Consider the following 26,442-nt stretch of genomic DNA (forward strand, 5'->3'; position numbering starts at 1 on the left):
TAATTGTCTACAATGTATATTCTTTTAATATAAATGAAGAATCTAAACCAAGGACACATTTCTAATGCTATAGTAATCCAAAATGTTCCAGCGTGTCCAATCTTCGTACGTTGTCCTCGTCCAGGATCCAGTCACATATATACTTCTTCCTAAACGCAGCCAAGTCTTCCTAAAATTAACATATTGGTATTCAAAACCAATGTGAAGGGTCTAATAATGTAATATTGACAAATTCATAATTTAACATACATTTGTATAATCAGGCATGCTTTTCCCATCATATTTCTCCTCTTTATCCCAAATTTCAATAGCTTTCATCATGATTACACCACAATCGTATCTATTGAAATTAAAAAAATACATACATTACTTTTGTTAATGGAAACACAAAATTTTTTAACACATTGGTAATATAAAATTACGTGTTTGGTTGGACTGGGATGTTGGCTTTCTCAACTAACAAAGGACACTTCGAAACTTCAAGTTTATCCGTCAACAAACCCCAAAACCGTTGAATATTTTGAGCCTGTATGGTTACAATAACCAAAACAGTCACTTTAAACTAACTACGATTTAACCACTCATTTTCCAAAAAAATTTGTAATCATGGTAAAGCTTACAATGCTTCTATCAATCTGACAACGTCCTTTGATACCATTGGCCAGTGAGTCTATGACATAAAACTGAAAAGTGCAGACCTTCAGTGCATAACACCACCAATGACCATCACTTACAATTGGGATGAACACCTACACATTTTTTGGAATATGTCAAAATAGTAACCCACATTAAAAAACAAGTATTTGCTTACAAATTACATCGTACTCACCTAATCAGCAGACGATAAGGCCTCAAGTCGAACCAGATCGTATCGAAAATATGGCTGGTAGTCAAGAAGTTCCCACACATGTTGATTCGCTGGTCGTTTCCTATAGTCGTGCAGCACATGAGTCTTCAATATAAAATTAAACCATCATTAAACAACCATGTCAATGTTAAATTCTACCCTACAAAAAACCAACAACATCTAATTAAACCATTTACCCCAAACATAGGACTGAATACAATCCTCTTTATGACTCCCCTCAACCTTCTCTCAAAGTACATGAACATTGTTGCTGCAAAAATTAAAGCCTACATAACAATGAACAACTTCAACATCAAATTTATGAACTTTCTAAATTGAATGACAACAGTAATTAAAGTCAACTGTATAATTACCATGTTGTCTACACATTGCCTTGGCCCTAAAGAGCTACATTCACTTGTGCTCAACAGTTGAGACATAATTTCAGACACATAGCTGAAAAAACAACATTGTTAAATCAGGTACCAATATCATTGACCATAAATTCAGGTACCAATAACAACAAATTATAAAAAATTATTGTGTTCTAACCTTCCTGGAATGTCTCTTCGCGTAACTACGTGGTACAACATATCCAAATCGACCACTATTCTTGGATCACCAACAAAAGAACACAAAGGCACTACATTCAAGGGTTCTACATCCACATCTCCTTCACCATCATCAACACCATCGCCAACGTCAATGACAAGTATTGGATGGTCACCGGCTACTCCTTCTTCTACAACCGTTGTACAAGCTGGTTCTTCATCTGCAGGTTCTTCATTTTCTTCATCTGCATGTGCACCTCCTTCATTACCCTCACCTTCAACATCACCAACAGCTTCAGGACCTGAACGAAATGGTTCTACAATGACATCTCCTTCGTCATCATGAACATTATCGCCAATGTCAGTCAAAAGTGGTGGATGCTCAAGGGCTACTCGTTCTTCTTCTACAACAGTTCTAGAAGCAGGTTCGTCATCTGCAGGTTGTTCATGTTGTTCATCTGCAGGTTGTTCATGACCTGAAGGAGATTGTTCCACCTTTCGACACTTTAGACGATCACCAAGTACCTTCCTAACAGCCGCAATTTCATCTCTGAGTTTTCTTATCTTGAGGTTGTTTGTTCCCAGTTTTTCCTCAGTGGCTGATAGCCAATTTTCATCATATTCATTTTCAGGTGGTACTTCTTCACGCTTGGAACCTTGACCCCTCATCCAATTTGAAAGCACGACATATGACGGGATTTAGACAATCATTATCACTGAGGTACCAATCAAATTGTACCTTTGACAATGACAATAAAAATACAACAATCACATAACAACAGCAAAAATCATAAAAAATAACAACATAAGTTCATAACAAAGTTACATACCTCGCTACTCCTAAACATAACATCTATTTTTTTGGTTGTATAATTTAACGAACAAAATCGCCTAACGCGCGGAAATTCCTTGCGAGAACAATCATCATGCAAACCAAGTCGTTCATACGCCCAAAGCTACAGCTAAACCAATGAAACTAATCAAAACAGTTATTACTATGGATTGACTTAATACAACAAACAACCACAATAAATCATACCTGCAAAACAACAGCATTCCCACTTATGCTCAAAGAATCAGCAATCGATCCAGAAAGTAGTTTCTTATTACATCTATTTAGACTATGTACAAGATATGTATGTACATCACTACTCCAATCATAACTAGACAAACTATCTAAGTCATCTAAGACTAAACAAGGCATGTTCGAAACATATCTTGCCTTCCTAGGAAAAAAGAACACCATAAACAAACTAATACATACAACCGACACACCACATCTACCTCACTATCATCATTAGCTACAAGCACATTGAACATATCTATGAGGTCTTTCAATTTCGTACATTTTGAATTAAAGGATTCACCAACTTTACCCACAACTGATTCATCAAAAGGAACATCCAAACCCCCTACTCCTAACCCTAAACTCATGAACACATCCTGCACATTGAAAGGCACCAAATGTTGGCTAACTCTAAACGATTGATGGTGGGGAACCCATCGACGAACCATCTTTTTCAACAATTTTAGGTTCACTTCTAAAGGATCTACAATTTCTAAACACCACTTAAACGGAGTTTGTAAAATGTGCATCTTATGTCTCGCTGGCAGTAAGGAATTCATGTTGGCAATGCACAATGTATCTATCCAAGCTCGAAGGCGCCACTATAAAACAGTTCAAAATTATAACAATCAATTCGCTTCTCCAAAACAACAAAGAAAACATTCGTGTTTACTGTCTACTTACATTGTTATTAGAGGATTCTATTTTCAACTCTAATAATAGCGTCTGTCAAATATTCACCTACAATAGCAAAGGCTGATAAACTTACTATTACTCAAACTCCTTCCAAAACGCAAGTAGCCATACCATGGAGTCAGGAATCCTGAACTCAGCTTTAAAACATAGATTACACAATCTAACTCACAATAAAAACGGGAAAAAGAAACAAGCACATACATAAATGGCGAAACGAATAAATGGGAAAACACGGCTTTGCCAACAAAAAACCATGGTCAAATCTCCAAAAAACGAAAGCGAACAAGGGCATACAAAATACCTTGCGATTAACAGTCAACCCAACCAACCAAGGAACAAGGGCGACAGCCAAAAAACCACTCCTTTCAAGAAAATGTGACAACGCTTGCCCCTTCAATACACTTCCTCCCAACACTTCAATGGTGGACGAAGACAAAGGACTTGAATGCCGGACTTCAATAGTTGCAAACACGATTTCGGAGGTCAACAAAGACCATCTCGGTGGCGTGGCCAAAGTTCAGAATGGTGGAGGCAGAGTTTGGGAGTTCATTTGGTTGACCGAGAGTTTCGAATGAATAACTTGGACAGAGAGAGTTTCGGGAAGACAATGGGTTTCCTAGGTGCGAACAGGTTATTCCAAAAATGCCCTCCAAATCAGGTTTTCTCCTTTTCAAAATTGCAATTAAAATAGCAAATCAGAACAACCCACGTGTCGTTGTTAATTTGTTGTCAAATGGGCGTTGTCGAAGAAACCTTTTCCATAAAAATAACTATAAGTCAATTTATACATAAACTAATTTTAACTAAAAAAATTATTTAATTTATTTTTTTCTTCCAGAGTACTTACAGATAACTATATCTAAACAAACTGTACTATTTTCATGGCTGTAGTAATTTCACCAACAACTAAATAAACCATGATCAAATTCGGCGCCCTTTGTAAGAGTACTTTTTAGAAATTTGTAATAAATTAAGTTAATATTTGCTTAATTAAATAGAATGTGTTTAAATAGTTTATATTTTCTTAATAAAAAAATTCACAGAAGTTTAATAAAAATAAGAAATAAAAAACGGGGTTTTAATATGCCCTGAACTTTTTTATCCCATTTTTATTTCACTTTTTATTTCTTTACTTTTTCTCATTAAATCCTTATCACAAGATATATCACCTTTTTTCTTTCTCTCTTTCTTTTATTTTTTAATCTGATTATATCATGACATATATCACTAGCTTGTTATCTTTCATTAATTTACAATTATTTTCTCTTATTTATCTCATTTATTAGCTTTCTTTATTATTATTATTATTATTATTATTAATATTATTATTATTATAATAATTAACTATGCTTAGAAAATATAGAAAAAGTAGTTAACTTTCACTCTATCACAACCACTCATTCGTTCATGGTGATGGATTACGGCGTGTGAATAACTGTTGGAAGACTCAATACTCTATTGGTTGTTGACCGAGCCATCAAGGAAAAAAACGTTCACCAACCTTAATTCAAAAATTACGTAATTAATATTATTTCCATGCACTGCACCGAATCACATCCATAAGCTTCACTTCAAATCTCACAGTTTCATTCATCATCCTTTCTCTTCCCTATTCTTATCATGGCAGCAGAAATGGTTGAGATAAACTTTAATCGGTCCCATGTGTATTTTTAATAATTGTAAAATCTGAAAACTAGTTTGTTTGCACTTGCAAAGTCTTCTACGGTAGAAGCTTTTGTACCTTGCAAGACTTTGGTGCATACGGTGATAAGTAATATAACATCTTAAAAATACAATAGTAAACCATATGATAGAAATAATTACATTTAATAATATATCAGTTCAGTCTTACACTAAGCAACGCAAGTTCATGGCCGAACGGCCTTACATAAAGGTTTTCATTTAAACTGTACACAATAAGGGAAAACATGACGGAACGGTTTACAAAAGATCCTACCGAACGGTCAGATAAAATCAAAAGAGGAGGTGACCGAACGATCACCTCACAATAAAACTACCATCTACTAACCGAACGTTCCTACTGCTCGGTCTTCACTTCCACTTCTATCAAATTTTCTTCTTCCAGCGCATCTTCCAACAGCGCGTCTCCTTCTGCTCACATCCACACGGATGATCATTGCAACGACAAGACGAACGTACAAGACGAGACAACACAATAAAACACAGGGTAAGCTTATGTAATTTAATTTCAAGCATACACATACACTTCAAACAATCAAACGCACAAGGCAAATTCAACATTCGTAACATACAAATCCTATTACTAGACTGACTGTCCGGACGGTATGAAATCTGTGTAGCTACGACGTTCGTGCACCCGGGTGATGTAGTAACTGGAATACTCTCATCAGCTGCCACCCAAGGTTAGTCCTATCTGTCCAAAGTACCCCTAAGGACTAGGACCTCCTGCCGTTCCCACACATGACCTACCCTCCTCTACGTGAGGACGAGTACTCACGGAACATCAGGATGAATCGACAGCTTAGCATTACCACAGTCATACTTTACCAATTCTAATATTCACTCATGAGTCGTTCCTCCCCGGAACGCTCGTTGGAAATTCACAACATATCATCCATCTCATATACTCTTCATCTTTTATTATCCATCATTTAAATTTTATCTTTATCACCAATTCTAATAACATCAAATACCAATCGTTCAGTCTTCACTCGGAACAAGGATGAACACTAGGAACGAGACCGAGAAGTCTCTCATTCCAGAATAGAATAAGACTGAGAGGGTTATTGTTAGATTTAGGAATAAAACGAGTACAATTATATAATATAGGACGAACGTTACTTACAACGTGAATCAGTTAAATGAACTGACTCTCGAGATCTCAAACCAACACTCAAAGAATATCAAGTATGGAGGCTTTAGGCCAGAGACAATGAATGTAGACAAGTCAAGACGTTAAAGAACCATACTTAGAATAATTCATGTACATAAACCCAATGCCAGTCAATGACCGAACATGGTGAAAGGGAATTCTACTGAAGTTGGACGTACGTTATTTCATTATGATCGATAAATTATAAACGATTACAAGCGATTGGTATAAGACCGAGCACCACTCATTTCGAGAGCTTGGTGTGAGACCGATCGCTACTAAAATTTATAATAGAAAGATTTATAAATGAGATATTGTCGGAATTGTGTTTAAGAATAACTAATATATACAAATACATATATTTACAAGGTTTAAGTTTATCACCGAATATTCAGATGCAACTACGCTTGGCCGAACGCTCAAGCACAGTACTATCACAAGAAGACGCTCGTCCTCAACTAGAATTCTTTCCAAATGAAAGAATTCAATTCCAAACAATTTTAATAGGAACACCAAACGGTCAAGGACTGTTCAATGATGAACGTAAACTATCATAGGGAAATTCATATCCAGAAACTCATTTATCTTCAACTCATTTCTCAATACATAATATCATAACTATATAAAATACATATCAAATAAATTTGCATATTTCATACGATCCATATCATACTAATAAATCATTTTTCACATAAACAATCATATCAGTATCCTACTTCATATACATTCAACCACTCAGCAACATGCATTCATTATCAACGAACGTATAACAACATACAATTAAATTAGATAAGCTTCCCTTACCTCTAGCGTGAACGATCGTCTTAGAGACAGAAGTATGATTTGTCTGACTAAAATTTCTTCTACCCTCAACGCTCAACCAACTCTTCCAACTAAAACAAAACAACAGAAAACAGGATTGGGTCATGCAAGGTGACAGCATACAACCATAACTCGAGTTGCATGTTCCAGAGAACGAACGGCTAAGGTCGAGAAAACTTACCAGTTTCAGAACTCGAAAATGTTCGGTTCAAATTTAAGCTTGGGACGCCGGAAGTATTCCTACGGTGCCTGAACGAAGATCGGAGTAAAGGATTGGTGAGTTTCGGTAGAGAGAAGGGAGAGTTTTCTAGTGAGAAGGAGGAGAAGATGAGAAGTTCAGAGTTTTGAGAAAAATGGTGCATGCAGAAGAGAGTGGGACGCCGTCCCAGAAAAATCATTTTCTTCCTACGTCAAAACGAGCGTCCGCTCTCCTGCTGACACCTGCATCCGACTATCTGATTTTCTGATCCTTGTTGCTTGACACCTGGCGTCCGTTCAGAAGGGTTTTGGATGCGTTTTAATGATTCTGGCAGGGGTATTGGGTGCGTTTATTGAGGTCTGACAAGTAACGTGTAAGATGGGTGGTGAAGTTTTTGTTTTATGTGTGCAACTCACTTATAAAAGTGAAGTGAAGAAGTGGTTGTAACACACCACCACCGAGAAGAAAAAGAGCAGAGTGCAGCAGCAGAGAAGAGAAAGAAAGCTGTGTGAGTGTGTGGAAAAAAGAGGGAGAGAGCCACGGGAAAAATTGGTGTAGTGTGCACCACCGTGAAGAGAGAAAATTAGGGAGGGTTTGTGTTGTGTATTGGGAGTATTAAGAGTGTATCTTTGAAAGTCTAAGAGTGTTGTGTTTATGTACTCCTGTATTTGCAAGTTCTAAATAAGAGATATATTTTTACAATACCAACAATGGTTACAGGTGTTCTTGTTTCTACTTTCCTCGAGAAGACTATCGACACTTTGGCTTCTCGTCTTGTCCACATATTACGTCAAAGAAAGCATAAGAAGCAACTCAACAACTTGAAGATGAAGTTCCTTGCCATTGATGTTGTGGCTCTTGATGCAGAACAAAAGCAGTTCAAAGATCCACGCGTCAGAGATTGGCTTCTCAGGGCCAAAGATGTTGTGTTTGATGTAGAGGATCTCTTGGATGAGATAGATTATGAACTCTCCAAAAGTCAGGCGGAAGCTGAGTCTCAGAGTGCTACTAACAAGGTGTGGAATTCCCTCAATTCTTCTTTTGTCAGTTTCTTTGAAATAGAAATTGAATCCAGGATGGAACAAGTCATCGAGGACCTAGAAGATCTTGCAAACGAAAGCTATATTCTAGGTTTGGAAAAGGGTGGTGGTGTTGGGATTGGATCAGGATCGGGTAGTAAATTAACATATACGTCTTTGCCAAATGAAAGTGTTATTTATGGCAGAGACGACGACAAAGAATTTGTCTTTAACTGGCTCACATCGGACACTCCCAACAACCTATCTATACTTTCTATTGTGGGCATGGGTGGGATGGGTAAAACCTCTCTTGCCCAACATGTATTCAATGACCCAAGACTTGAAGGTAAATTTGATACTAATGTTTGGGTCAGTGTTCCACATGAATTTGATGTTCTCAAAGTATCAAGAGCAATTCTTGACACAATAACTGCTTCAACTGATCATAGTATACAGCAGGAAGTAATTCAGAGAAGATTGAAAGAAGAACTTATGGGGAAGAAATTTCTTCTCGTTTTGGATGATGTTTGGAACGAAAGACCATCTAAATGGGAAGATGTGCAGAAGCCCCTAGTTTTCGGAGGCCAAGGCAGTAGAATTCTTGTCACTACACGGAGTGAGAAGGTTGCTGTTACCATGCGATCAGAAAAGCACCTCTTGCAAGCATTAAAAGAAGATCATTGTTGGGACTTGTTCGCAAAGCATGCATTTGAAAATGCTGATCCACAACCAGACCCAGACTTCATAGAGATTGGTAAGAAGATAGTGCAAAAATGTAATGGGCTTCCTTTAGCCTTAAAAACTCTGGGAAGTCTATTACACAATAAATCATCCCTTTGGGAATGGGAAAGTGTTATGAAAAGTGAGATATGGCATTTTTCAGAAAATGAGAGTGATATACTCCCTGCTTTAAGACTGAGCTATTTCCATCTTCCTTCTCATCTGAAGAAATGCTTTGCTTTTTGTGCCTTATTTCCCAGAGGTTATCGGTTTGACAAGGAGTGTTTAATTCAATTGTGGATGGCTCAAAATTTTCTAGCAAACCCTCTACAGAAAAAGAGTCCTAAAGAAGTCGGTGAAGAATATTTCAATGATCTATTATCTTGGTCCTTCTTTCAACAAGCAAGCAACGAAGAGGAAAAGCGTTTTATCATGCATGACCTTCTAAATGATTTGGCAAAATACGTCTGTGAGGACATATGCATCAGGTTAGGAGTTGATGAACCAAAAGGTATACCCAAAACAACCCGTCATTGTTCATTTTCATCCTCTAAATTATGCTTTGATGGGTTTGGGAGTTCGATTGATACTCAAAAGTTGCATACATTTACGCCAACAGATCGGGGTTGGGTTTGGGTTTGCAAGATGTCGATAAATGACTTGTTCTCCAGATTTAAGTTGATACGTGTTTTGTCTCTGTGTCATTGTCGTAGCCTTGTGGAGGTGCCTAAATCTGTAGGAAATCTTAAGCATCTTCTTTCATTAGATCTATCCTATACTCAAATAGAAAAACTACCTGAATCAATAAGTTTACTTTTCAAATTGCAAATACTGAAGCTAAACAATTGTCGAAAATTAAAGGAGCTTCCCTCATGTTTACATCAACTCGACAGTTTGCGTTGTCTTGAATTAGTAGGTATTGGAGTGAAAAATGTGGTAGAACATTTGGGAAAGCTGAAGAATCCTCAAGTATCAATGAGTTCATTTCATGTTGATAAAAGTAAGAAAATCAATATTCAGCAATTAGGAAAACTCAATCTTCTTGGAAGTCTAACAATTGATGATCTGCAAAATATTGAGAATCCCTCTTATGCATTAGAAGTAGATTTGAAGAACAAAACACATCTTGTGGAGCTACGGTTAAAATGGAATTTCATTGGCAGCTCTTCTGTTGATTCAGAAAAAGCTGAGGATGTAATTGAGAATCTACGACCTTCAAAATACTTGAAGAAGTTGTCAGTAAGTAACTATATTGGTAAGCAATTTCCAAATTGGTTACTCCATAATTCATTACCGAATCTGGTGTCCTTAGTGTTGGAGGAATGTGAATCTTGCCAACGTTTACCTCCGCTTGGACTTTTGCCATTTCTCAAGTACCTGGAGATTTCAGGGTTGGATGAGATAGTGAGTATTGATGCTGATTTTAATGGGAACAACTCTTGTTCATTTAAATCCCTTCAAAAATTGTATTTCTCTAATATGAGGCAATGGGAAAAGTGGGACTGCCAAGCTGTGACAGGTGCTTTTCCACGTCTAGAATTTTTTTCCATAGGAAATTGTCCCAAGCTGAAAGGACACCTGCCAAAGTTTGTTGCTTTAAAATCCCTATATGTCTTTCTCTGCGAACAACTTGAAGCTTTGATGGTCAGTGCGCTAGAATTACTTCTACAATATTGTGGAAAGCTGCAGTTGGAGCGATCTACAATGAAAAAGCTCACAATGGATGGGCACGACAAGGCAGCATCATTGGTGGCAATGGTTGGACGTATGCTACTCGACAGTTCTCTTGAAAACCTTTCCATTTGTTCACTTCTGGAGTCAATAAGTGATGATTGTGTCTCTCTAAGGATCTTTCCACTGGATTTTTTCCCAACACTCAGGACCCTTGAACTCAGTGGATTTCCTAATCTACACCTGATTTCACAGGATCAAGTTCACAATCATCTCCAGCATCTGACAATCAAAGACTGTCCAAGACTTGAGTCGTACGGAGGTTTGTCATTAAATCTAAAACACATTACAATCAATAATTGCTTTAGATTTGTTGGCTCAATGAAAAGAGCTTTCAGATACAGTCCTTCCTTGGAAAGCTTAAGGATTGAAAAAGTAGAGGTGGAATGTTTTCCTGATGAAGGTTTGCTTCCACTCTTTCTTTCCTCTCTAGTAATATCTGATTGCCAAAATCTGAAAAAACTGAACTACAAGAGTCTCTTAGAACTCTCATCTCTTGGAACACTGCGTCTTTGGAACTGTCCCAACCTCCAAAGCTTACCAGAGGAGGGTCTTCCCAAATCAATTTCATTTCTTGAAATACGCGAGTGTCCTTTGCTGGAACAGCGTTGCCATAAAGGAGGCGAAGACAGGGAAAAGATTGCTCACATTCCAAACCTATTTATATGGTAGTGATGTTGTTTCTTTTGTTTAACTGTAGTGCATTTGCTTGGATTCTTTAATAGTGGTGTATCAACTACTTTTCCTCTTTCGGTAGTCCTGTCATGTAACAAATACACCTCCATGAAATTTTTTTAACACTAACTATTAAGCTCATTCTCTTTATTGATGATTAGATTGAGAATAAACTTATAGTCTGCCTGTCAGTTTTATTTTAAGCACTCAATTAAATGCAATAATGCTAAAGCTTAAAAATTTTAATTTCTAGTTGCATTTCAAAATACAAAAATATGTAATTAAACCTGATACTTTGTCTTATAGACATTGACAGCAGCTGCATGAGCAAGTAATTGATTGATAGTCGCTATATAGGGTTCAATGGCTGAAACACATACCCATATTTACTAAAGGTCCATGGTTCATTTAATATAATCCAATGTTTTACTCTGTCCCCAAACAAACTTCTGCATAATCTTGTAAATCATTCCTAGATAATGATAAACAAAGTATATAGATATCAGTTAAAATATGTTCACACAAGTATATTTTGATTATTTGATGTAAGTAATTTGAGTTACACTATATTAGGACTTAAAAACCATCATATTCATCTTCTAAGGCTTGAGGAAGGTCCCAATGAAATATGGTCACAAAGGCTTCAAGACCTGCATTATGGAGGTCAACAAGTTGAGTTACTTGTTTCAATTTCAAAACTAAATTATAGAAAATGAATTTTAAAAAAATTATCAACTACCTATTAAGAAGTGCTAATGTACAAAATTATAAGAAAGTGAAGTTTTTATATAGTTCCCAGTTTCTTACTCGGAAGTATTCTGGACCAAGGGATTGAGAATCTATAGGCATCCATGTTCAACTCCTTAATTATTTCAATATCTTCCTGTATTATTAGATATGAAAACAATTTCAATTATGCTTTATTTTTATTGCTTCACTAGACATTAATGTATCAAAGGGTCCTTATTATCATTACCTTATAATGATGGTATTGATCAATGCTAACATCTCCATTACTTCTGTCCAGTATTTTATCTGTCATGTTTCACACAAAATATGCTACAATTTGTAACAATAGACATGTCTCTAGCATTTCAAGAACATAATAATTGTTTTAGAAAAATAAACTAAGAAAACTCTATCAAAACTATACTACATTTTAATACAATATCATGAACTCAATAACTTACCATACATAACAAGCTATAATTGAAAACACTATAAAATAATTTAGTGAACATGGATTGTACTGTAGGCAAAGAAATAAAAAAACCTGGGTAATTATGAGTGTATGTATCCCATATGCTTGGTCCTCTGCCACCAACATTAGCTGCACCTTCACACTGGTTTATATGCTAATTAAACATCTTTCAAGATTATTGCAAAAAAATAATTCTTTGAAAATAAAAGGATTATTGCAAAATTTTGTCCATTTGTGAAACTTTCCCTGCATGCATAATTTTTATAAAAATTTACAAGAAATAAATTTGCTACAAAGTTTTATTCAGAATTTACAATTTCTCACTAAATATTATAAACAAAATATAAAAAGTTATCACAGTTTTGGAGTACCTGATAAGCAGATGATGCTGTCCCAAATATAAAATTTTCGGGAAAACTGCTTCTGTTAAGAGATGTACTCCTAAAATCATCAGTGAAAAAAGTTGAAATTGCAGCTTCGATTGGTGCTGATCTCATAATCTGCAAAAAAAACATAGAGAAGATGTAAACTCAATGCCAAAGCTGCAATCTTCATAGTTGTTTCACTTTTAAATAAATGAAACTCGATTATTTTAATACTAAAAGTTTAAAAGTATATATAGAATTTTAGTGAGTTTCATTATCTAAGAACATACTATTTTTCTAAAATTTATCTTTTAAGAGTCTTCTACCCTTTCTCTTTGTTTGAAAATGAGAGAGTGTCTAAGTGATCATGAGATATTCAAATATGTTCAATCTAGTTTTACAACACTTTAGTTTGTGTGTTTCTCCATGCATTTGAGTTGTTCTCGTTTTGCATGTGCAATCTGAGTTATTTATACGACTCTCTGTTTATCAGTATACTACCATTAGGTCATGATCATGTTTTTTTATTGAAATGTAGGACTAAATACAATTCTTTAAGTTGTTGGAACTATCTTAGCATTCATAGAGCAGTTTGATCCTTTAAAAGGTAAAGGAAGCTAAATACCTTTGTTTTCAAGTTTAAAGGTTAAGAGAATTAAGTGTGTATATTGATTGTGTGTGATTGATTGGAGTTATTGTTTTAGTTTATTGAATTGCTAATGAAACCTGTTTATGGTAATAACATTGTGTGTTGTTTGAATTGTTTGATTTGAATGAAATTGGTGTTGAGTTGATGGAATGAGTATCTAGTTAATTGAGCAAATTGGTTTTCATTTTGACACTGAAGCATATTTTTGGACTAAGCATTGAGTCAGGAATATCAACTTGGTCATCTGGGTAGGGTCTAGTTCATCATATCATAGTTCCAAAGTTGTAGGTTTATGGTATGACACTCGGCGCCAGTTGTCATTGTTGATCGGTGAATATGTGAATGATATGGCATTGAGAGGTGACAAGGTACCGCTAAGCGTTAGTTACCACTGCAAATCTAAAATCAATTTCACTCTTTTTCATTGAGTGATAGATTGGTCTCATTGAGCAAGCCAATTTGCGATAGCTTTGGTGTGTAGCACCAGAATTAGCACAGAGCACTCTCTTTTGCGAGAGCTTTTTGTTCTGAGAGTCAGTATGAGCGTTAGTGTACTTTTCTCTGATTTTCTTATCCTTGCTTAATTGATGTTGTTTCTTCGGGATTCTACGTGTTTTTAGTGTGAATTTGTGATGCCTCATGGGTTATATTATGGTTATATGTATGCATAAATTATGTTGTGAAAGAAATTTCAAGGAGAATTTCCTTGTAATGGTTGTTAGGTTGTGTTGTATTGATGTAAGGATTTCGTATTGGGAGTTATCCTAACACTCTAATAACCATTCAATTTCAAGAAGAAAAGGGTGGTATATGTGGTGAGAGAAGTATAAGGGTTCTAATCCAGGGGCTTTACTTTAGCCTAAGGCATTAATAGACTAACTTTGTATGTGGTAGGATGAAATCCATTGGCAATGACTCTGCAGAGCATATAAGTGCATAACCTACTAGAGTTTGACATCAATACAAGTATCTGGATGGTAAAGTCTAGAGTGAATAATTGTATATTTTAGGATTATTTGATACACTTGTGTTTATAAGCTAAAATCTATAATTCAGTTGTATAAATGTCCTATTGGTAAATCAGTTTACCCTTTTGTCTTTATTGTCTGTTTTTTTTTTCTTGTTTGCTATGATTACCTTAATGATATGAATAAATAAGGATATTTCTTTTAGTATTCAAATCCTTTATAGATTTTGTTCTTGGTTAAACCACTTCCGCAGTTCTCATTTCTGTTGGGTTTTCTCAAATAGGTCCTTTTCTTTTTTTTCCCAATTGAGTCCCTAAAAGTGAAAAAAATTGAAGCAATTGGCTCTCTGTGTAACACCCCAAATATTTTAAGGGTATTACTAGTAGTAAAAAATAAATTAATTTGATATCTGATCTAAACAACCAAACTTTATTTCGGTTCAACCAAAATATGATTCCAAACTTACAAACTTTAAACAATATAGTCTTCACCACTTAACATAAGTTCGAAATTAAACTTACAAATCTTACACAAAATATTTTTCTAATACAAATTTATTCTTTTTACAAAAACCCCTGAAAGTTTTTTCCAACATGTTCTCATCATCCCTAAGGCCTTGTTCACTTGAGTGGATTTGAGGGAGAGTAATTGAGGGGATTTGAGAAGATTTGAAAATAAATTTTTTTGTTGTTTATTTGAGTCAATTTGGAGGTAAGTGAGAATGAATTTGGAAGTAAGTTTGTGACAATTAGTGTAGGATTTGATTGACGTGACAAATTAAAAAAATTTACTTCCAAATCCAATCTCATTTACCTCCAAATTCACTCAAATAATCAACAAAAAAATTTATTTTCAAATCCTCTCAAATCCCTTCAATTACTCTCCCTCAAATCCACTCAAGTGAACAAGGCCTAAGCTTTTTCAACTGCATCTGCAACATTATCTGCTCACGTATAACATGAGTTATACGATCATAGCACAAAAAAATAAGAGTAACCTGACCACAACATACAATCATTAAACTTACTCATAATATATAATTCAATCATGTATTATTAACATTTATAAATGTAATTATCCCGAGGCACTTAATTCATTTTTCCTTGACTTCTTTCAAAATCATCCTTCTCATTTTCATAAACCTTAAAAGTATATTATGCTTACTCACGAAGCCTTATGGTCAGACCACTCTCTGCCTGCTTCCTTAAGCCTTACAAGTATACTATGTTTTACTTTCCGAAGCCTTATGGTCAGATTGCTCTATGCCTGCTTCTATAAGACTTATGAGTAATTTGCTTATGTCAAAGCCTTATGGTCAGACCACTCTTTGCCTACTTTCATAAGTCTCATGAGTCACTCTGCTTATATCAAGGTCTTATGGTATAAACCAATTATACTATTCCCGGTAGTAAACATCATTTCATAATTAATGATTCCTTATATCCACCCCCAACATTTCATAAAATAAAAAAAAATCATATCATCTCATCCACCTAACTCAATCATAATCATTCTTCAGTCATAATTTTGTAATATCACATACCTATTGTTAGATATCATACTCTTCTTATAATATTATTTTGCCCATAATGGGTACAATCTCAATATAATTTTACCAATCGAAAGTTATAGATCAACCATTTAAATTGTTGTGACGATACATAATAGTTTGTTCCTAGTACATGTTCCACATCATAATTTACCTAGAATTTAAGGTAAAAATTTCAATCCGATCTAACGGTTAATAAAGTGAAAATTTGAAATTTCGCATCAGTAATTCAGAAACATAAAATTATGTTATTTTGAGATCCCTTATAAATCCGACCTAGTTTAAAAAATTTATGAATGGTCAAGATTAATCAACATGCCTTAGGAACTACATATCCAAATTTTAGGTTAATTTAACGGTTAACTAGGTATAAATTGAGATTTTACTTAGACAACTCGAAAATAGTATTCAAGTGGGTTTCAACTCTATCAAAAATGCGTAATTAATTCCTCTGAGTACAGACATCCAGTTACAAATCCGGGTGGTTAAAATATATTAATATATTTCATAAATCATCTATCAAATTTTCTACTTAATCTAATGGTTAATGAAGTGGGAATTTAGATTATTTTTTTTTTCGAGATAAGTTAGAGATAGAAATAAAGTGATGGTCATTCTATCCAAAATTACAATATTACTTCCTCTAATGTACAATCCTCAAATTAAAATTCCTGATGGTCAAAGTTAATTACTATGCCTTATGATCCATAAATTGTTAGAATGATAAAAAAGTCACAGATTTATAAAAAAATGCGTCAATTTACAGTTTTTATCAATTCAGATGCAAAACAATCGATTACGTTATTTATGTAATCGGTTACATTAAACCTGATGTAACAGTATTACAACAAACTCAGCTCTTAATTGAATGCTCAATTAATGTAATGATTTGCAATTAATGTTGGTCAAACATATTTAAAAATATGACTGTTAAAGCAATTATGACTAGCATGAAATCAGTTTTAAAAACTTAACAGACTTAATTGAATACACAACACATGTAATCGATTAAGCTTAACACTTAAACATATTTTGAAAACTTTTTTTGTCAAAAACTCATCACAGCACACTTGAAAAACATATATGCAAACACACGAGTTTTAATCGATTTTAACAACTAATGTAATCGATTCAAACTAGCTGTTTTACCACAGTTCAAAACATAAGTTGTCTGATGACCTTAATTGAATACTACAACATTGTAAATGATTATGTCATGCAAATATACTTTTGTGTGTGTGGTTTTCACTACACAGAAACATACAGTGTGCATACATAGATATAATCACATCATAATCACAATAGTATGCATAACCAACACAGTATGTCCAACATACGAATTTATCACAATATGTGCATATTACATAGTAAGTAGAGCTGTCAAAACGGGTAACCCGGCCCGACCCGACCCGACCCACCACGGGTTGACCACTTAGTGAGTCAACCCAACTCGGCTCATTTATTAGCGAGCCGAAAAAATTCGAACCCGACCCGACCCACCACGGGTTTGTGGGTTAAACGGGTTGCCTCATTGGCTCACTTAATTAACTTTTTTTTCACCTTCTTCGGAGATTCTTATAACATGTTACTTTGATCGATCAAATTGAAACCGTAATAATTGGACCAATTGATATAAAAGAAAATGAAACAAAAGAAATATATTGTTATATATATTCTAAGTTATCAAGCATAAAATTTTGCCAATTTAGTTTAATGAGACATACACAATCGCTTGACCAAGAAACTACATATAGTCGTTAACAAAAATATATAGCACAAGATAAAACTGTCATGCTTGTAGATAGGTTTAAAAACAAGATAAAACAAATTATATATTCTTGAATTATCCAATCTATAATATTATCCATCTATTAAATTGGAGTCCTAAATGGATAAATCCACAGTATTATGCTCTCTTGAAGCTTCTTCTTTTTTTATCTCCATCTATAATATTATCAATCTATAATCTTAGGGTTTTATTTGCAGAGGGGAACTTTTGAAAAGACAACAACACGAAAGGCTTTATTGCTAAATAAATGTTGTGCGTTTTGAATAATTAATTTAATTAAGTTGATTTCAATAATTTAATTAATTTGATTTAATTAAAAAAAAAGGTGGATTGGTGAGTCGGGTTCTTAGTGAGCCAGGTCAAAATTGGCTCGCATCAAATTTTTTGCATTTTTTCCCAACTCAACCCGACTCAAACTCATGGTGAGCAAGGTTGGTTCACGGGTTTCAACCCATTTTGACGGCACTAATAGTAAGCATGTACATATTCCACATATGTATAACACAACACAGAAACATTTTTCTGTTGTGACATGACAACATTCATGTGTTGTTGCTATTAATGTGTTGTCATCATCAAAAACAACATAACAGGGATTGGGTTCCGCGATCACATTGCTCCGCCTATCAACACTAAGGTAACTTCGAAAATGGAAAACATGATCAAAAATTTAAATTTCACAATTTGATTGAGTATTTATCCCAACATTTTTATAGGTCACATATTCAACATAATAAAAAGCATTCATCACAGATTTCATATCAATTGAGTATATTACAAAATAAATTAGCAGTACATAATATGTTCAATAAGAATTAAGTTAAAAATTCGTCGAGTAGACTTCCAGGGAAGAGAAGTGTGTCCCAATGAACAACTTAAGTACCAAGTCTTTCCTAGCCAAAGTGTTCCTCAACTAGTTTTTAACAAATTTCTTATTTACAGATTCAAAATAATGACATAGTTTTTCCTTAACAATACTAACACATAAATTCAAGACATAAATAATTATACAACCAACACATAGACATACACAAAAATTCAAGGCATGGATAGTCATATAACAATATTAAGTTATTAACATAAAAACATAGAAAGGTTAGCTCCTCTTACCTAATTCTCTTTCTTCCTGGATGAAGAGCACATCTTCAAGAGCTCTTTCTACCTTCTCTACAACTCATATTCTAGCCCTAAAATCTCCTTATTTTCTACGAAACTCTTGTTCAGTTTCACTCTCCTTGTGAAAAACTTCATTTCCTCACCCTTATTTTTAGTTGAAGTTAGGGTTACTGTAGTTGTACTACATTTCACTGTAGCAGTACTATAGTTGTACTACATTTCACTATAACAATATTGTAGCTTGTACTACATTTTTCCTGTAGCAGTACTGTAGCAACACATTATTCACGAGGTATTCTCACTATAGCACTGTACATATTTCACTGTAGCATTGTACATGTTTCACTGTAGTATTATATGTATTTTACTGTAGCATTTATACATAAAATTTTTCTATATTTCTAAAATAATCTAGCATCTTAATTACAACTATTTTCAAGGTCTTACACCCGGTCTTTAAATTGGGTTAACGGGTTAACTTTTAGGTGGCGTGTCAGTGTGAAGTGGATTAATTTAATGATGTGGCACATTCAAAGCAAGTTACGTGAAATATATAATTAAAAAAAAAGTTCCTGAGAATTGAAACCCAAATTAGGGTTCATCATCTTCAACCTTACCTTTCATCATCTTCAACCTTACCTTTCATCATCTTCAACCCTAGTGATTGATGCTCAAGGTTCATCACAAAATTAGGGTTCATAAAACCCAAAAACTTTCTGAAATATGAAAGTAAGCATCACCAAATTAGGGTTTACCAAAATCAAATTGGGTTCGAGATTAAAGACACAACAAATCTTGGATTCATAGAGTTCTATATTATAGTGGAGTCCAATGTCTCCTAAGGCCTCTCCTTCGAGATATGGGGTTTTCTCATGTTTCTGTTTGCGTGAGAGAATTGAACTCGCAACAGGTTTTTGTTTCTGTGTTTTGTGATGTCTTTGGGTTTGCAGGTTGGTGGATTTGTTAAGGAGACTTGCGGAGATGAAGGATGCGTTGGTTTTCACAATTGCTTGAGGAGGAAGAAACAAAGGTGTTGGAGCTCTCACGCCATGATCTCGCGGCGGCACAAGGAGTTCACGATTTTGGGTTTTGCGCAACTAGGGTTTGCGATTCAGATGCAATTGGAGAGCTCAAACACGATTTAGGGTTCTGCGTTGATGGAGATTAAGTAGTGTTGCAATGACGCTCACGATTAACGTTTGGGGGTTTCGCGATTTCTAAGCTTTACTGTGTGCAGGTTTCATGGCGTGAAGAAGGATGATGGAGAAGGCTGCCATGGTTGCGCGTTTTGAGCTTGAACGGTACTGATGACGGCGAGTTCGCATTGCGAAGGATGGCGTGGTTGTGGCCAGAGTTTGGTTGCACGTCGGTGGCGGTTATGATGGCGCTACTGTGCTGCGTGAGAAACAGCTCTCCTGTGGCAACAAATCACAGAATATATTTTTTAATTATATATTTCACGTAACATGCTCTGCATATGCCACGTAATCTAACATAATGACCACGTAATTAAAATATTTCATGTCAAACTGACAGTTGATGAGAAAATTAACACCATTAACTCAATTTAACTAAAGGAGTCAATTGCTTCAATTTTTCACTTTTAGAGACTCAACTGAAAGAAAAAAAATAAAAAAGTGACCTATTTGAAAAAACCCAACAAAAAAACTGCAGAAATGGTTTAACTTTTTTCTTAATAAACAACTTTTTCAACTTTATGGATTGAATTGAAAAAGTTGTTTAAGAAATTATTCAATTATTCTTCTAAATTGTTAATCTGTTTTGTTTTCTCAATTCATCGAGTTTTTTGGTTTCTATTGAATAAAAGAAGGATAAAGTTTTTTTTCTTTTTTGTGAGGATATTATACTTTTTCTAATAATTTCAAAAATACTTTTTCTATTACGATATTTACAAACAGTTTGAATTTTTCACTTAAACTTTTAGAACTACAAAAATAAAAATAAAAATTATTTCTTTTTTTTAGTTATTTTAAACAGGATCGAAAAATGAGAATTTTTATTTTGGAACTAGAAAAAGGTAATTCTACATTCATTAGATGCAGTGGTGATAGATGCTTAGTTTATATATATATATATATATATATATATATATATATATATATATATATATATATATATATATATATATATATATATATATATATATATTGTGTAAGGCTCTAGTATATTACTTTTAGTTTCAGAATGATAGAACTCTTAGAATACATCTTTTGATCTTATAGTTATGTTTAGATACTATAATAACATTTTATATGTTTTTTTTTAATTAACAATTTATAGTGATTTAACATTATTAAAAAAAGATGTTAAAAAGGATTAAACATTAAAGTTGGAACAATTACAATACCCCAAAGGTTGAAATTTTTAGTTTAGTTTATTTTATATGATAAGGGAAAACTTGATGCAAAATCATTATTCGAAAAATTATTGTAACTTTTTATTATAAGCTTTTTTAATAAATTTGAAAATATCTTTTTGAAATTTGTATCCTCAAATTATTTGGATCAAATTCCAACACGTTTCGATTTAGGAACATTTGACAGAAGGATAGAAAGAAATTATTTTTGTTGTCAGACTGTTCCATATTCAGATTTATACGGATTCAAAATCAGAGTAGAAATAAAATGGTAAATGGTAAAACAGAAAATGTAAAAGAAATTTACATTCAAATTACAGACTATCAATCTTTCTCCAGAAATTTACATTCAAATTACAGGCTATCATTCTTCTACCAATAAATTCCTTAGTGTCATTTTATTAAACTGAATACTATATAAGGGCTGTTTCACAATGACATATTGCAAGTAATGTTATCTTTAAATGCCGCACACTAAAACATTCCAGCACGTCCCAGCTCGTTGAATTTTCGCACCAAAAAGTACTCAAATAAAGCATACAACACTTACACCAAGGTGCTTCCATTCTTCTCAACAACTACAGCGATGCAATAAACTCGATGACGAGGCTATCCATCCGTTGTAGCAAGAATTGATGGAGGCTTAAAATTATAAGATTCCTCTGTGGCGAGCTCTTTTTGTTATGGCAGAGAATCTTGTGACAAAAAAAATCCTTGGAGGGAAGGGTAAAGCTCACACCAAGCAAACTCACAGTTGGGTCAAACATTTGAAAATGTTTGAACCTGATACCCTGAGTTCCATTATTGTAAGCCCATCAAAATCTTCAGTCTTTCCATGCTACTGCAGTGTCCAAAGCACGAGTTACTCGTAGTTAAAGAGACATAATTTTGGATTTTTACTATGCATTTATATTCCTATGTAAGCATCTAATATATCTGCCTTGAATCTGAGTGGTAATCCACACCATGCAATGAATAAAGCAAGTAACAAGTTTTCAACTAAACGGATTATCTAGGAAAAGAAGCATGCACGTTAAAATAGAACACTATTAAGTTATGTAATCATATTTGAAGAATGTACCAAATACCTATTTGGAAAGGAAGGAATCAACTCTTCAATTACTTGAACAAAATCTCTTGCATGTTTCCCAGATGATGACTGCTCTTCTATATCTGCATGTAATAGAACAGGCTAATCAATTTAGACTGCACAATGATACTAGCAGAGTATTTGATTCAACCTATCAAATGTCTATATTCATAATTTATAGATGTATGCCAAAGCACTAGATGTTTATCACAAAAACCTATGCACAAGGCAAACATTATGAATACAAAGCAAGATGATCCCCAATTTTCATCGCTCCATCTCTCTTGCATTGGCTTACAGAAAAAGCATCTAACAATTTTCATCATCTCAAATTCAGTATCCAGCCATGCAGTCAGTTGGATTTGAAATCAGACATATTGTGGTAAGGAATCAGCAATAGTCCATGAAGATATGCAACATATTATTTGCAAACATTACGTGGCTAAACTACTATGCATTCAATGAATGAAACAATCTTAGGCTTTACAAAAAATTACAGTTTTACCATTAGTATGTACGATGAACTGAGAACATGCAAGAAAATCGAAAAAAAAAAAAAAGACATGGTTCTAGGAAAAAGATACAGTTTCTGTGGGTGACACAAATGACATTTCATTCAATAATAAATAAAGAAAGGTATACTGACATGTTTTACTTTGTTAAAGTTTCACAAAGGACAAAATCTTGTCAGAGAATGAAATTTACTTTTAATACAATGTACAGTAGCAATATGATCAAACAACATCTTTAAATTGGTAGACATAGCATGATATATATTTTGGTTATAATAGGTAAGATAGCATAAACTTTCAATACCTTCAACATCTTCAATGAGATTATTACGGTTGAGGTACAAACTCTTGCTCATGTTTAAATCTAGGCCTTCAGTTTTGACAAACTCATGCAACATTCGACCTACAAGACTATATGCAAGCATACTTGTCTTATCACAAGCATCTTGGATAGCAAGGTATTGGTTTTTGCATGCACCGTGCTTAGTGGGCACAGGTTCTTTCTCTTCAGAAGACAAATTAGTTGTGTCCGTTGCAGCTATTTTAGTAACAGATTCAAACAAATGATTTCTCTTTACAACCTTTTCATCCAACTCTCTGTCAGGTGAAACAAATGAAGAATTATTGTTTTTGCCAGCCATAAATTTACTAAAATGCTCTGTGCTTTCTCCTTGGCATTGGTCAGTTAACATGTTATGTGTAGTATTGTGAAATTCGGATTCCAAATTTACACTACAACATTTATTAGGTTGAAGTCGTTCAGAACCACTATTCAACCTATCACTAACTGTAAGTGGGGAAGATGAAACATTCTCCTCAATTTTGATGGTAGAAGAAAGGAACTCAAATGGCACAAAATCTCCAATACTTTCTGCTTCATTGCATGTATCGATTGAATCAAATGATCCATTTCCGAATCGTATGTCCTCCTGAAGTTGACTACCACCATCCTCATCGCTGTCACTGTCATCACTTTCTTCTAATTGCTCCATGTAAGCATCAGTAAAGTCTTTATCAAATTTATCATCAGGCAACAAATCCAAAACAATTTGTTTTGTCAAAGCACTAATGTTTAGTATGCAGTCAACTTCTTCCTCAATATACTTCTTTTTGAATAATACATTGTGAAAGCCACCATTATTAGGACCTCTGTTAATAACATCTAGGGTCTGTGATAGAGACTTCGGAACACTATCCATATCACTGCACTCAAAAAGAAATTCAGTTAAAAAATTTACAAAAGTTGTCCGGATGCACCGGTTTGATATTGTAGCCTTTGGTTCTATGAGAAGCTGTAAATTGCTTAGCTCTGGCACTGTCGTTACTTTCTTAACAGACCATATAGCCTTAATAATATCACTTTGCAAGGACTTCACCTCAGGTGAGAATTGATAAAATTCTTTTGAAAACATGTTATGAGAACCAGTTGTGAGTTTTAGTGATAAGTCTGCTACTGCCATAGCTTTGGCTAATGGCTCTGGCAACTCACTTTCTCTATCAAGTTTTGAAAGCATTTCCATACTGATCTTCTTCACTAGCTTGATTAGATGGTCTCTTGCCCATCCATGCTTGCGGGGTTGTAACTGCGGTACTGGTGCTTTCACTCCTTTAAGTTTTCTACGCATTGCAATCAAGGTCTGAGATGGCAAGTTTTGAAGCCTGTGCAATACCTTTTCTGCCGCAGCATGATAAGAGAGGGATCTCAATGCACCCAAAGGCTCACACCTGTCTCGAAAATTTTGTGGATTGTTGAGAAGTGAAAAGATTTGTTTACAAGTATCCAGATGGTTATGGCGGCTTTTGCTGCCCAGAACACTCGAAAGAGAATCCTTGATAACCCTTTTCATTTTGCAACGTGTTATTTCAGACTTAAACGAACCACCAGTAACTAGCATAGCGAGAAGATAGAGACCCTTGGTAGTCAAATTATCAAGCAACGGTGATATCAACCTTTTCATGTTCAGTGTTTGAATCAAATCCATATCCCCCTTAGGAATATCGTTCTCTTGTTCAAAGCAGTGTTCTCCAACGGCATCTTCAAGATGAGTTTTTACTGACTCATAAAACATCTGACAATTACTAGATTGTCAATTTATCATTCAAATAGTAATGCAACTAACCATAGTTACAATAAATATAAAGAAATAGTAATACTTACATCGTCTTCTCTGATCAAGGACTCAGATAAATACCTATTGATCAAAAGGAAAAATAAAATGTCATTAGAGTGAAAACCTAGGACAAAAATCATTGAACAAATGACGCACTAACCTATTTTTGAAATATTTTTTCAACTTCTTCCTCTCATATCTTGTGGGAGGAATGCCGAGTAACCATCTGCACCAATTTCAGATTGATATAATTAAAATATAACACAAGAAAAAAACAAAAAAAAAAACAAGGTCTCGATACTAGAATGAGTATCTTACCTACTCTTAAGTTTAATCTGTTTATCCTGACGCTTAATTTGTGACAAAATTGACAGAGCATCTGTTCTATCAAACTTCATTGTTTAACTGTACTGATCAAACCAAAGAAAAATAGAATGAAATTAAGTGTGATGTCTCTCCTTTGTCAAGAGCTTCTGCAGAAAAAAAAAAAAAAAAACTAAGTTAGATTAGAATGCAACACAATTACCTGACCCTTTATCTAGGAAGTCAATTTGAATAATAATTTGGCCATGCGGTATTTCAGGTTTTTCAGAATAAATTTAACACTAATTATGCCTCTATATTCCGAGAGGTGTAGCCTAGTGAATAGAAGATTATAAGAAATTTTATTTAGCCAGGTGTTGTAACATCCCATTCAGTTCTAAAATACCATTTTTCTAAATCCCTACAGGTGTTGGGAATGATATAATTCATTCAGTGAAATGAGAGATTTGTTGCAGGCCACAAATACACAGTCACTTGCGTACCATCACTTCAAACGAAGAGAACAGAACAGAAACTAAATTGAAACAGGGAAGGGGATTACGGGGGATGGGAATATAACTATATTGAAACACAAAAGAACAGTCTTGAATCAGGAACCATCACGAGAATAAGAACAATCGCAAACACAAACAACTCTCGCAAAACAAAACCCCAAATGAAAATAGAAACTGCTATGAAGATTGGAGTACCTGAATCGTTGTGAGCGGTGAAGATGATTGTGCCGTTGTCGTCGCCGGTGAAGATGATTGTGTAGTTGTCGTCGCCGGTGAAGATGAAACAAAAACGGCTGCGTTCACTCTCTTACATTTGATGTGTCATTTCTATTAATATGTTGTGTTAATTGAAATGCATAGTCATACACTGTTATGATTTATGTTAAATTTTTTCTGTTATCTGTATTACCTAAACATGATCATAGGAAGTTAAGAAACAAAAGAAAATATTATACCTAACGTTAAAAAATATTATAGGAATCAATTTAAAAACTAACGTTAAAATATAATATAAATAAGATACGAATAAAAAATTATAAACTTAAATCAGAATTTCATGATTTTATGATTTATTAAGTACTAAAACAAAACAAATATTATACCTACTCAATAAATATATTATTTTATCTTCATGTTTTATTACTTTTGAATTAAAGAATTTAACTGAGATGATCATATATATTAGTATCAATTTAAATGCAAACAAGGAGTTTTAAA

General features: G+C 34.2%; 3 protein-coding genes across 5 annotated transcripts in view; 1 reads left to right on the forward strand and 2 right to left on the reverse strand.

Annotated features, from left to right (window-relative positions):
- Nucleotides 1-12,830, reverse strand: part of LOC124822225 (beta-glucosidase 12-like) — a 53,498-nt gene extending 40,668 nt beyond the window's left edge. The window contains exons 1-4 of the mRNA XM_088097876.1: nt 12,753-12,830; nt 12,454-12,523; nt 12,157-12,215; nt 11,988-12,063 (exon numbers count right to left, since the gene is read on the reverse strand). Coding sequence (XP_087954002.1) covers nt 11,988-12,033 — 46 coding nt within the window. The 5' untranslated portion in view covers nt 12,034-12,063; nt 12,157-12,215; nt 12,454-12,523; nt 12,753-12,830. The remainder of the gene's footprint in view (nt 1-11,987; nt 12,064-12,156; nt 12,216-12,453; nt 12,524-12,752) is intronic.
- Nucleotides 7,057-11,330, forward strand: LOC124831557 (putative disease resistance RPP13-like protein 1). The gene has a single exon (XM_088097872.1). It carries the CDS (start codon nt 7,746-7,748, stop codon nt 11,175-11,177), a length of 3,432 nt encoding a protein of 1,143 aa, XP_087953998.1. The 5' UTR covers nt 7,057-7,745; the 3' UTR covers nt 11,178-11,330.
- An 8,622-nt stretch (nt 12,831-21,452) lies between the features above and the next one.
- Nucleotides 21,453-26,078, reverse strand: LOC124822359 (uncharacterized). Of its 3 annotated transcripts, none has more exons than XM_047294352.2 (7): nt 25,921-26,078; nt 25,226-25,380; nt 25,068-25,133; nt 24,955-24,988; nt 23,101-24,865; nt 22,283-22,367; nt 21,453-22,035 (listed from the first exon to the last, which is right to left on the reverse strand). In XM_047294352.2, exons 2-7 carry the CDS (start codon nt 25,303-25,305, stop codon nt 21,996-21,998), a joined length of 2,070 nt encoding a protein of 689 aa, XP_047150308.2. In that variant the 5' UTR covers nt 25,306-25,380; nt 25,921-26,078; the 3' UTR covers nt 21,453-21,995. The 3 variants fall into 3 exon arrangements, with proteins under 3 accessions (XP_047150308.2, XP_087951935.1, XP_087951936.1); XM_088095809.1 differs by having other exon boundaries at nt 25,226-25,317; nt 25,921-26,071; XM_088095810.1 differs by lacking the exon at nt 25,921-26,078 and having other exon boundaries at nt 25,230-25,369.
- Nucleotides 26,079-26,442: the final 364 nt, after the last annotated feature.

This window comes from Vigna umbellata, chromosome 8 (assembly GCF_029865625.1).
Source record: "Vigna umbellata cultivar VRB3 chromosome 8, Vumbellata_1.0, whole genome shotgun sequence".
Lineage (NCBI taxonomy): Eukaryota > Viridiplantae > Streptophyta > Magnoliopsida > Fabales > Fabaceae > Vigna > Vigna umbellata.

Coding starts and splice junctions, on each gene's coding strand:
- LOC124831557 (XM_088097872.1), top strand. CDS start 7,746: ATGGTTACAGGTGTTCTTGTTTCTACTTTCCTCGAGAAGACTATCGAC.
- LOC124822359 (XM_047294352.2), bottom strand. CDS start 25,305: ATGAAGTTTGATAGAACAGATGCTCTGTCAATTTTGTCACAAATTAAG. Junction 24,989..25,067: donor AAAAAATATTTCAAAAATAG/GTTAGTGCGTCA, acceptor TTTGATCAATAG/GTATTTATCTGAGTCCTTGA. Junction 22,036..22,282: donor ATTCCTTCCTTTCCAAATAG/GTATTTGGTACA, acceptor TGGACACTGCAG/TAGCATGGAAAGACTGAAGA.